Raw genomic sequence first — 13,599 nt, 5'->3', positions numbered from 1 at the left:
TCTTCACTTGTTTTTCAAAGCTGTAAAATCTCCAAGTATCAGTTCGCTTAACTGTTGCATAAAGAATATGTTCAATGATTCTCGTGTTTAGGTCTTAATTGTAATCTCCATGTTCTTAAGTGAACGACTGAGATTCTGACTCTGTAAACCGTTGAGATAGAACTTTAAGTCTTGAAGCGGAGTAGCTTTGAGCAAGGGAAAGTCTTGAAGCGGAGTAGCTTCAAGCAATTGCAACCGGAGTAGGTTGGCGAGTTATTTTCATTGTAAGGGGTTTAGTTAAGTTTGAGTAAATTTCTAAACAAGCAATAAAATAACGGTTGGACGTAGGCTCCGGAGTAGGAGCTGAACCAATTTTTAAAACATCGTCTTGTTTGTTTATTTACTTTTACATTCATTTATCCTTTGCATTTTTATCTACCTATCTCGTTGCCAGTGCTGTGCAACAGTTCATCATACTGTTGCATAGACCTGCTGTACCGTTTGTGAACTTACAATCCATTAAGTTTTTCAAACTCGTACCTAATAGATCTTACTTGTGTTAGTCATTAACCAAGTAAACGAGAAAATTTTTAAAAGGTACACCTAATTCACCCCCTCCCCCTCTTAGGTGTTTATCGTTCTTAACTCTTCACAAACCATGCATTTTGTTCGAATAACACCATCTTTAAACCTCTTAGTTGAAGACTTCCTTGCTTCAAACCCACAAGCAATAGCATAAATTTTATAGAACAACATCGCTGACTCTAAGTCCACAAATGTTTTGCCAACCACGGGTGTAAACTTCTCTTCAATCCTACTTATCCATTGCTCAGTGCCACCCGGTGTGTAAGTTACCAAAGTAGTAGGTGTGGAAATAGTTGGCATTGTAGGGGTTGTTAAGACAGCAGTAGAACCCTCACCATCCTGACCAGAACCAACGTTAGAGCAAGGAACCTCACCACAACCGACACGAGGCGTCACACTACACTCTGAGTTGTTGTTGACATTTGAATCAACACCTAAGAAGATAAAAGGTTCACAAAGTCACATCTCACATTCACAAAACAATGCTTAAGATTCACTAAATAAGGTATGTGATTCACAAATGAAGGAAGAGAGCAGAATATGTGATTCAGAAATAAAGTCTCAGAATATTATCTTCGAGTTACACAAATTAAGCCTTAAGATTCACAAAACAAGGTCTGAGGATCACAAATAAAGAAAAGAGCAAAATAGGTCGTTCCTAAAGGGTTCACAAAAAGAGTTCTAGGATTCACAAACACAAGGACTGAGATTCACAAGTTCACTTTTTGGTTCAGATTATTAGTTCAGTTTTTAATCTTACCCAGGTTGTATATATTAATTATTAAGTTTCACAAAATAACTTTCTAGTTTCACAAATTGGGGTCTCTGCTTCACACAAAAAAGAAATAAATAAATTGCATCAGTAACGTTTACAACAGAGATTCACAAAACAAGGCCCAAGATTCACTAAATAAAAGCTGAGATTCACTAAATAAAGGTTGAGATTCACTAAATAAAGTATTAGATTATTAGTTCAAATAATTAAAAAAAAATTGTTTCAGATTATTAGTTCACTTTTAATAATAATTTTTGGTGAAGATTATGAGTTCACTTTTAAGAAAAGGCCAGTTTGTATGTATCAAGATATTTTGATGATTTGTTAATAACACTTCCATTCCCAAGAAAAGGACATTGAACAATCAAGCATTCAATCAAAAAATTTAATATATGGGTAATGCGAACAGGCACTGTTGACAGTTGTGCCAAATACCAGGCCTATAATATCTAATTTCTGAAACATAATAGTATATCCCAATAACCTCTCTTCTCTCTTCTGTAAAACATTTCAAAAATCCCTATTGCACACAATGTCTCATTTATTTTTATTTCCCTATACTTGTGTTTTGGCGAATGTTCCAGGTTATATGGATCAAGGGCAGTATGTTTGTCGCGACCTCTCTAAATTGGCAGATTGTTTAACGAGCCAAGGTTATGAGATAGAGTCTTTGGTGCCTGTTATGTGCAGGCAGACTTCTCATTTTATGGGATTAGTACTAATTCAATTTGGCACAAATGACACTAGCTGCAAACAGACTTTTAAATTGCAGGAGAAGTTCGAGCAATTTGGGCATACTAGATCTGAATGGCTGGCTACCTATTCCCGAGTTCAGGGACCCTTTCTATGGGTAGCATCTAGGCTTGATTCTAAATATTTTAACTACACTCCAGTATGTAAAAGAGTCCCATATTCATCTAAACACGCAGGAAAATCACTCGCTGATGCAGATGAATGGTGCACCTGTAGGGGCTGGTGTCCTCTACAGTTAGTGCAATAACATTTAAATCTCTAAAAGGATCAAAGGGTATACTTTTGTATTATTATCAGTTGGTCCACGTTTATCAATAACGGTTGGCTTGCTAGATAAGTTTGACGTTATTGTCATACAGATGGCGGTGATCAACTGGTCCCTAAAAGTCACACCTATAGGATACGTTTGAGAGATGTGACGGTATGAAAATACAGTCATGTTGATGCCTAATATGACTAAGCAGTTAGTCGAAGTTATTGACTAATAATTAGTCAAACGCGATGTTGAGATAATTATTTAATACGGATTAAATAATAATGGCTAAGACGAATTAAGCGGTTAATTCGTAAATTGAATATAAACGATTATATTTAATTGATGTATATTGAATTAATTATACAATATTGTCTTTGTCGGACAAGTATTAATATGTCGACTAATCCATGTTACTAGTCGATATTTTAATAACCGATAACCGATTACGATTTATAATAAAATCCCGTCATATACATTTTAGCATTTTCGAGTCGGACCACGAGTTAAAATAAAGAGGAAGTGAAAGCCCACTTCCCCATGAAGCTCACGGTTTTGGCCGAAACAAACAAAAGGAGAGCTTTCTCTCCTTTTGACCCAAGCATATTCATTTGCACAAAAAAAATTAGGTTTTTGGAGGCATTCTCTCTGAAACCTAGATCTCACATTGAAAACCTCACAAAAACTCTCTCAATATTGCAAGGCAATTAGAGAGTACTTTCTAGCACAAGGGGCATAGTCTCAGACGGTCTTGGGTGCAACGATTAGGAGGAAATCTATATTGATTTCTGTTCTTAGGCCGTATTTACAAAGGACCCGAGGTTGATTCTTGTTCTTTATCGTTTCTCTATTGTTTTTCGTTTATGACCATAAATCGCATGCTAAACTTACGTTATAGTCCTAAAATTTAAGGGAATTTTACGGATATTTCCCTACAAGTGGTATCAGAGCGAGGCCACGTAATTTTTCCATGTTGATTTTCATTAAACGAATTGAATCGATAAATTTTTGCATTAAAAAAAAAAAAAAAAAAAAAAAAAAAACATGCGGCCAGTTTTTTTTTCACGGCTGTTTTTAATTTTTTTTTTTGCATTGGAAGCCGTGCCACACGGCTTACTGCTGATCAGTCTCAATCGTTTGATTTTTGTTTTTCGATTTGTTCTTTGCATATTGTTATTTTAAACGATAATCATAGCAATATGTTAAAGATTTGTCAATTGTAATTTTTGTTTTAATACGGATTATGTCCAAATTGCAATTGGTTTTTGTCAAATCGATTTTGTTTGGCCTGTTATTGCTCACGGCATGAGCCATTAAAAAAAAAAAAATTTTTTTGGGCAGCTCTCGGTCAGGCCGTGAGAAAAAGAAAAAAAAAATTATGTTTTTGTTTTTTTTGCTCTCGGCAATTGCAGCTAAAATAAAAAAAAAAAAATTGTTTTTTTCGGCCATTACATATGCATAACACGGATTTTATGCATTCGCTTGATAGTGAAACGGTTCACTCACGTACCATTTAGTTATTTTAAAGCAATTTAAAGTAACGGATTATCATGAATTAAAATTAAGTTGATAGAAGCGGTTTTGTCACATAATTTTAATCGTTAAAAGGTGGTTTGGATAAATTTAACATAATTACGGAATTATGTCACGAATAAATTTTATTTTAGTTGATGCATTTCTATTTATCGTTACTTTTGAATACCTTGAATGTTTTATTACGTATTTAATTTTACAAACGGTTGTAACTTAGTGTGGCCTTAGGAGAACGTGTTACCGTAATGATGGAACACAGTCTTGGTTGTATTTTGAGATCTTGTATCTCCGTTTTGGTTTTTCCTTGTAATTACAGTTTTTTATTTAGAATGTAAATAGGTTTATATTTTGTAATTTTTAAATTGTAATTTTGAGAAGACCAAAGATGGAGATCGGATGCTCACTCCCGCTGCATGGACAAAGATGGAACATCAAGACAAGCTTCTCGGGTCCAACGGTGGATTCCAAAGTTGTATTATGTTCTTTTTACTAGGATAGGCCACACTAGGACTTTTATTTACGTTTTGCATTCTTTTATTTATTTTATCGTAACGATAGATTGCATCATATTCCGCCTAAAACCAAACCACCTAATAATTGCATGAAAACTGACTCATATAGAGGTCACGCGTTAGTTTTCTATGATATACAGATATCACACGTTTTTATAAGTCATCACCTAAATTAATTCATTCACGCAATGCTAGTTTTTCGTTCACTTAAAATGAATTAAAACTAAGTTGATGGGATCTTCCTCGTATAACCAAAAATTGAGAAAAGTCTTTATAGGTCAAACTCCAATGAATCCCTTCTTCGTCGGTAGGCATAATATGACCCCTTCTACGTCGGGTAAGTTGGAACTGATTGACCTATTTTATCTCAACACTATGGTCACTCGTACGATCCTGTGATTATGGTGGACTATAGATAGGATTTACGGAAATCTATCGACCAAGAGTTCTAACGATAGAACTAGCTAAACAGTTGGCTTATCAATTTACGGAAATTGAGTCTTGGGATCATTTGTATAATTCTTGAGGTAGATCGATTATACAAATGCAATGAGTCTACACATTAAAATGAATTTTAAATAGACTTAAATCACCTCGATGAGTTGCTTATTTCGTTTTGTTTTTCCTTTCTTTTTCAGTGTAGATCACGATCACTTAAACTGCTAATAACAAAATGGCTGGCCGTGCTGACGACCCAATGCCAAGTGCCACATTGGACCGTGAGTCCTGGCTTCGGATCTTCATGAATCAGATGAATCAGTCTACTCGACTGAAGAATGATGGATCAAACTTCGCGGATCGGGAGGCGGCATTACGGAATGCTTTGCCGCTGGCGACGGAAGCTCAAATATCCGACAGAGCCCATCCCGTCAAACCCGTGCCCCACGGCCGGAGCTAACGAGATCGCCAAGTATAACAATTTCGTCATGGAAGCGGGTGCGATTAAAAACGTACTCATTTTTGCAATGGAATCCAATTTGCAGAAACGCTTCATAGCCCAAGGTGCAAACAAGATTTTCACCACGCTCACTAAGAAATTCTCGAAAGCACCGAGAATCGTGACCTATGAGCATACCACTCGCTTCTTTGATGCGAAACTCCGAAAGGGCCAACCGGTTAGCCCACACATTCTCAAAGATGATTGAGAATGTCGAGAAACTGGAGGCGCTTGATTGTAAAATCAGCGAGAACATCGTGATTGACCGCATGCTTCATTCACTCCACAATGGTTTTGCGCTCTTTAGAGCGAATTACTATATGAATGATTTGAAGAAAAGTCCTCATGAACTACACTCCCTACTCGTACAGACCGAGAAGGATATGAAGTTTAGTGGGAGCTTGAAATAGGATGTTCTCGTTGTGTCAAACAAGGGCAAGGGTAAGGGCAAAGCTCGAGCGGACCTAGCGGAGGCAAACCGAAGTTTAAGAAGTCGGGATCAGGTAAGAGTGGGCCTGGTGAGTCGAGCACCTCATCAGGCACGACAAAGAGCAAGACCGATAACATGGAATGCCATCATTGCCACAAGACTGGGCATTGGAGGCGTACATGTCCTGTTTACCATGAGGACATAAAAGCAGGTCGCGTTAAACCTATTGGTATGTCTTCTTCCTCTTCTACTTTTATTCATATGATTGAGATTAACCACGCAAGTTACGGAACTTGGGTACTAGATAATCTTTGTTGTGGTTCTCATCTGTGTAATCATGTGCGGGGGCTCCGAAACATCGAACCCCTCGTAAAGGGTGAGGTGGACTGCGTGTTGGGAATGGAGCACGAGTGGTCATTGTCGTCTCAAGGGGAACATATGTGATCCAGCTTCCTAGCGGATTTGAGTTATTTTTATATAACTGCTATTATGTACCCAGTCTATCCAAAAACATTATTTCAGTTTCTGCACTTGATAAACTTGGTTTTCATTTGTAATAGAGAATAATAGTTGCATTTTCTCATTACACGATATGATTTATGGCAAGGCAGTCTCCATGAATGGAATTTATGTTTTAGATCAGACCACCGAAATATTGCACGTAATGAATAAAAAGTTAAAGGTTGGTGACAAAGATCAAACTTATCTATGGCATTGCCGTATGGGACACATTAATGAGAAACGCGTTAAACAACTGATAAAGAATGGAGCTATCTCGGCCTTTGATTTTCAATCATTTGGCACGTGTGAATCATGTCTCATTGGCAAGATAACTCGAATTTCCTTCAAAGGTGTTGGAATGCGCGCTGCTGACCTATTAGGACTCATACATACGGATGTGTGTGGACCTATGTCAATCACCGCACGAGAAGGCTATAGGTATTTCATCCCTTTCACGGACGATTTAAGTAGATATGGCTATGTCTACTTGATGAAGCATAAAAGTGAGTCCTTTGAGAAATTCAAAGAATACCGAGAATCGGGTGCACGAAACCAACTCAAAGCGTAAAGATTAAAACACTACGATCGGGGCCAGTGGTGGCGAGTATCTTTCGCACGAGTTTGATCAACACCTTAAGGATCGTGGGGATTGCCTTACAGTTAACTCCACCTGGAACACCTCAGTTGAATGGTGTGTCCGAACGGAGAAATCGAACATTACTTGATATGGTTCGATCCATGATGAGTCACACGGTATTGCCTGATTCATTATGGGTTTATGCTCTTCTGTCGGCTGCTCTAATACTTAACCGAAGTCCGTCTAAAGCTGTTGACAAGACTCCATATGAACTATGGAAGGGAACGGTCCCTAACTTGTCCTTTATACGGGTTTGGGGCTGCGAGGCTTATGTCAAGTGGAGACACGAGGATAAGCTCGGCCCGCGATCGGTCAAGACATACTTTATAGGTTATCCTAAAGGAACACTTGGTCATTAATTTTATTCACCAACCGAACAACGTGTATTTGTTGCGGCTAGTGCGACATTCTTAGAGAAGGAATTTCTCGAGAATGCGAAGAGTAATAGAACCTTCGAGCTGTCGGAGATTCCAGAACCAAATACCGAGCAACCATTGGAGGAACCAGTTCCTTCAATCCCGGCTGCGGTTAATATTCCTGAGGAACCTAGGAGGTCGGGAAGAGTCTATATTCCTCCGGACAGATACATTGGTATGGTCGAGGAACATGACATAGATGACATTCTACTCTTAACGAGTAGTGAACCCGCAACCTATAAAGGTGCCATGACTAGTTCTGACTCAAAGCTATGGCTTGAGGCCATGCAATCCGAGATGGACTCCATGTATGAGAACAACGTATGGGATCTTGTTGACTTACCTGCTAAGGTTCGTCCCCTTCAATGCAAATGGCTTTACAAGATAAAGCATTCTGTGGAAGGTCAACAAGATATCTATAAAGCACGACTAGTTGCTAAAGGTTTCACCCAAGTGCCAGGGTTGCACTACGATGAAATTTTTGCACCCGTAGTCATGCTGCGTTCCATTCGGATTATCTTAGCGATTGCCGCTTTTCATGACTATGAAATTTGGCAGATGGATGTGAAAACCGCCTTTTTAAACGGTTATTTGGAGGAAGAGTTGTACATGGTACAACCCGAAGGTTTCATCGATCCTGAACATCCTAAGAAAGTGTGCAAGCTTAAGCGTTCCATTTATGGACTTAAGCAAGCTTCTCGGAGTTGGAATCATCGTTTCGACCAAGTGATAAAAGAAAATGGATTTACTCGATCAGTCGAGGAACCATGTCTATATATCAAGTCGAGTGGGAGCAAGATTGTCTTCCTAATATTGTATGTTGATGACATACTCCTGATTGGGAATGACATACCTCTCTTAACTTCGGTAAAAGTATGGTTGAAGAACCATTTCCAGATGAAAGATCTGGGTGAGGCACAAAGAATTTTGGGCATCCGTATCTATCGAGATAGATCACGTCGGATGTTATCTCTCAGTCAGGAATCTTACATAGACAAGATCCTAGAGAGATTCAGCATGACTAACTCCAAAAAGGGGTTTCTTCTTATGGCTCCAGGGGTGCATTTGAGCAAGTCTCAGGCACCAGAGACACCGGAAGATAAAGAGCGCATGACACGGATTCCTTATGCCTCGGCTATAGGATCAATCATGTATGCCATGATATGCACACGTCCGGACGTAGCATATGCATTGAGTATGACAAGTCGATTCCAACAGCATCCAGGTGAATCACATTAGATGGCTGTCAAGAACATTCTTAAGTACCTACGGAGGACTAAAGATTGGGCATTGACTTATGGAGGCGAACAAAAGCTATCGCAACCTAAGATTCTGTGAGATGCTAGCTTCCAAACGGATCGAGATGACTCGAAATCTCGATCGATTCGTTTTCACTCTTAATGGCGCTGCAATCACCGGAAGAGTTCCAAACAAAGTGTTACAAAGAGATTCTACAACGAGTCCGAGTACTATGCCGCGTCTGAAGGCTGCGCAAAGGAAGCGATATGGATGCGTCAATTCTTACAATGACTATCTGTAGTGCCTAGTTCGAATGACCCGATCACCATCTATTGCGACAATAGAGGTGCCATCTTCCAAGCTAAGGAGCCTAAGTCTAGCAACAAGTCTAGACATGTACAACGGAAAGCTCATCTAATCCGAGATTACGTGGAGCAAAAGGAGGTAGTGATAGAAAAGATTGCTACTGAGATGATAATATAGCATCCTCTCACTAAAACCACTACGACAAGATAAGCATGAAGAGCATGTTAATTCCATGGGAATTAAACGTGTTCCTGAGTTGTAGTACTCTTTTATGAATTAGATTCATTCTCTTTTGTACTCTATACGACATCATCGTTTTGATATTTATATATTTTGTTTTTCATGTGGATTTGTACGACAATTTTGAACACCACAAAGTGAACTGAACAAACATTATATTTTTGGTCCTTAATTGCCCACATGAGCTGATAACTCGGCAATTATTTTGTGACGTTGGTTGATGGTGGGTTCAACGAGCCATAAGTCAAAAGGTTGACCGACCAATCACAGAGGCGAGTTATACGGATATCTCGTAGGACACAATTGTGACATCGACGTGGAGTCCTAAATGTTTTATAACATTCGGTGCCGGGTCGTGGATAGGACCTCCATGGTGATCCTAAGAGTCGATTCTTTTGACTATCGACTGTCTCTCGAGACTAAGGCGATTTTGGGTGACTTTGGCTTCTTTCTCGGTCATCCGTAACAGGGGGCCAAGTAGATTTTTTCTGGGTCATTTCATGCTTTGTGCTTAGATCGGCGGAGTCGAGTTGAAGGAAATATTCAGCCTTTATCGTACTCGATATTTCTCGGGACCACTCGAGGAGTCAGAATCGAAATGCATGGCCATGCTCGAATACGAATTCGTTTTATCGGTTGAGTTACTCTCTAGTCGGGGAAACCACTCTAGATACGGATCGATTGTAAAATACGACCTTTGCGGATCCGGATCTGCAAATTGTTTTACATTGAGTGGGAGAAATTTTAAATGAATATGAGAATCGGTTATCGCACATACACTTGTACGGACAAGTGGGAGTTTGTTGGAGCCGTGTCCTCCAGTTAGTGCGGATAACGTTATTGCACATACACTTGTACGGACAAGTGGGAGCTTGTTAGGGCTGGTGTCCTCTGATTAGTGCAATAACATTTAAATCTCTAAAAGGATCAAAGGGTATACTTTTGTATTATTATCAGTTGGTCCACGTTTATCAATAACGGTTGGCTTGCTAGATAAGTTTGACGTTATTGTCATACAGATGGCGGTGATCAACTGGTCCCTAAAAGTCACACCTATAGGATACGTTTGAGAGATGTGACGGTATGAAAATACAGTCATGTTGATGCCTAATATGACTAAGCAGTTAGTCGAAGTTATTGACTAATAATTAGTCAAACGCGATGTTGAGATAATTATTTAATACGGATTAAATAATAATGGCTAAGACGAATTAAGCGGTTAATTCGTAAATTGAATATAAACGATTATATTTAATTGATGTATATTGAATTAATTATACAATATTGTCTTTGTCGGACAAGTATTAATATGTCGACTAATCCATGTTACTAGTCGATATTTTAATAACCGATAACCGATGACGATTTATAATAAAATCCCGTCATATACATTTTAGCATTTTCGAGTCGGACCACGAGTTAAAATAAAGAGGAAGTGAAAGCCCACTTCCCCATAAAGCTCACGGTTTTGGCCGAAACAAACAAAAGGAGAGCTTTCTCTCCTTTTGACCCAAGCATATTCATTTGCACAAAAAAAAATTAGGTTTTTGGAGGCATTCTCTCTGAAACCTAGATCTCACATCGAAAACCTCACAAAAACTCTCTCAATATTGCAAGGCAATTAGAGAGTACTTTCTAGCACAAGGGGCATAGTCTCAGACGGTCTTGGGTGCAACGATTAGGAGAAAATCTATATTGATTTCTGTTCTTAGACCGTATTTACAAAGGACCCGAGGTTGATTCTTGTTCTTTATCGTTTCTCTATTGTTTTTCGTTTATGACCATAAATCGCATGCTAAACTTACGTTATAGTCCTAAAATTTAAGGGAATTTTACGGATATTTCCCTACAGCACCTATAGCTATATCAATATTGCTCTATGTGCATTGCCTCGAACAAATAGGAGTTATGGATAAACTAAACAAATATCATATCTTGCTTAATTTTTCAGCTTTTTATTTAATTATCAGCTTTATTTATTTTATTTTTGAATGTTGTTGTTTAGTTAATTCGAGAGCCATGAACCTGCGAAATTTTATGTGATGAAAAATTACAAGATTTTTAAGTTTGCTGAATATTACTTATGTTTTGATTATCACAATATCATCATTTGCTAAGATTCACTGAGTAAGGTCTGAGATTCACAAAATAAGGTCTAAGATTCACCAAATAAGTAAAAGAGCAGAAAAGGTGATTCTAACCACTTATGATGACCAAGTTTCACAAAACAAGCTCTAAGATTCACTAAACTAGGTCTGAGATTCACCAAATAAGGTCAGAGATTCACCAAAAAAAGAAAAGAGCTTAAAAGTAACAGCAAAATCGACTCAATTCATAAACTCTTACTGTAACAATTCAAACAACTCTTACAGTCACATAATTAGGTCCTAAATTCACAAAATCGACTCAATTCATTAACTAAACCTTGCAAAAAACAACTGAAATACAAAATCGATCCATATATTCCATAATAATCGAGCAGAAATTTTGACAAATGCAAATTGAATCAGAAAACATAAGATTTTACAATAATTACACAAAAAACGATATACCTGATTCAATAGCACTATTATCATCAATCATTATGATATCTACAATCTCCATAGCAATTAGAGCTGCAAAATCATCAAAAACAATATAATAAGTAGTACGAAATCGCGAGAAAAAGGAAATCGCTCAAAATATTGGTCAAATTCGAACGTTCTATTTACGAAATCATTTAATTTGATCAAATTCGAACCTGATATCATCAATTTATGAGTGAATTGACATAATTGTATGAATATACTCAATTTTGATCAAAATTATAAAATTACCTGAAAATTAATCAAAATCTTCTTCTGAAATTACTTGAATCAACGTTGTTGTATGTTGTTTTGATGAAATCTACGAACAATCGCTGCAAATTGATGAGTATATGGTCCAGATTTTGCGTTGAACGATCGCACGAGCTTTGTTGCTGAAGAATTTTCAAAAAACGATTTTGTTTGTTATATTTTAGAGAGAGAGAGAGAGTATTTGGGCTTTTGTATGTTTTATTATTTTAGAGAGAGAAAATATTTTGGGCTAAATGAAAAGATTTGGAATGACCCCTCAATTTTCAGCCCAATGAATAATAGGAAGTTAGTCCATAAATTTGCTCATTTTCACGTTATAAAATTTATCTATAAATAATTATCTTTAATTTTTTTAATAAATATAATAACTCTTATAAATATATTTTTCGTGATGGATAAATATCTAAGTTTATATTTTTTTTAAAACGTTTTATTACTTTAATGTAAAATATTGTAAGACATTTACTCAAACCATCTTTATATATCAAATACAGGTTGTTATGTACTATTCAACTAGTTTTTGTACCCGTGCACTGCATGGGTGGTAATATAAAGTATTGATCTAAGTAGAGATTATGTATGTTTTTTTGGAGTGAAAGTGTAATGTTAATTCATTAATAGATTTGAGCTAAAACTTTTGAAAAATTATTTTGTTTATGCATATATTTGTGAAATTATATTTTGTTATTTTATTGATATTACTTTGTGATTTTTTTCTTTTGAACTTTATCAAGTGGTTTATTATATATTGTCCTATCATATGTTATGCCTAGTTATATAAAAGAGGTTTACCAAATGTTATGTCTTAAACAAACCCGTGCACAGGTGGAAATGTGGAATTGTAAAGTGTTATTAGACTTAAACATTACACACATTTTTTATCTAGTAAATTATACCAATACACTTTTGAAAAGATTATAATTCTTGGTTTTCTTCGAAATAATCTGTGCTATTTTTATTTCGACCTCTTAAATTATATGAGGTACCCACCACCCCAACCTGCCTCCCCTATATTTATCACACACCCTCAGGCCTCAACCCAGTACCCATTCCCTTACCACCGCCCCTCCCCTACCAACACCTCTTCATTATCATTCACTTCTAATACATTAATAAGAAAAACCTGTAGCCACCCCTTACCTTTCTCCCTCCACAAATCACCACCAGCCCACTCACCAAGGACCACCCATTCACCCTCCACACCCAAGTAACATCACCTTGTCGCAATTCGTAACTATCACCCTTTCAAACTTCACCAACATCACTATTACTAAATTAAACCCTTAACTTAAAAAGTAAACTCTAATTAAATGTAAAAAAATCAAATTAACTTAATTCAAGAAAAATCAATGTAATTTAATAATAAAATAAAGTAATTAGTTATTTGATTGAAGAATTAATAATAAAATAATTTAGGAGGATTTTGATCAGATTAAAAGATAAAGATTATGATTATTGATTGATGAAGCTGTGTAAACCTTTCTATTATCACATGATTACTTTTAGTTATGCAATGGCCTTACACTAATATACATAATTGTAAGACCTTATTAAGAAGACTTAAATACAATGATGCCTACATATCCATGTTATTTTCCACATTTCAGTTCTTCACATGGGTGTTGCTCTTTCTTTCAATGTTGTCTTTATTTTTATGCTTCCAATA

General features: G+C 36.9%; 1 protein-coding gene across 1 annotated transcript; it reads right to left on the bottom strand.

Moving 5' to 3' along the window:
* Positions 1 to 603: 603 nt before the first annotated feature.
* On the bottom strand, positions 604 to 11,712 carry LOC141600899 (uncharacterized). Its single transcript, XM_074421158.1, has 2 exons — positions 11,649 to 11,712; positions 604 to 998 (listed from the first exon to the last, which is right to left on the bottom strand). The coding sequence occupies exons 1-2, from the start codon at positions 11,698 to 11,700 to the stop codon at positions 604 to 606; spliced, it is 447 nt and encodes a 148-aa protein (XP_074277259.1). The 5' UTR covers positions 11,701 to 11,712.
* Positions 11,713 to 13,599: the final 1,887 nt, after the last annotated feature.

The sequence above is a fragment of the Silene latifolia genome, chromosome 9, assembly GCF_048544455.1.
Source record: "Silene latifolia isolate original U9 population chromosome 9, ASM4854445v1, whole genome shotgun sequence".
NCBI classification, from domain to species: Eukaryota; Viridiplantae; Streptophyta; class Magnoliopsida; order Caryophyllales; family Caryophyllaceae; genus Silene; species Silene latifolia.
The sequence above is the reverse complement of the archived record's forward strand: the minus strand, read 5'-3'. Positions and strand labels throughout refer to the sequence as shown.

Excerpts from the sequence above, each read along its gene's own strand:
- LOC141600899 (XM_074421158.1), bottom strand. The coding sequence starts at position 11,700 with ATGGAGATTGTAGATATCATAATGATTGATGATAATAGTGCTATTGAA. Across the intron at positions 999-11,648 it reads TAATAGTGCTATTGAATCAG|GTGTTGATTCAAATGTCAAC; the intron begins GTATATCGTTTT and ends TTATCTTCTTAG.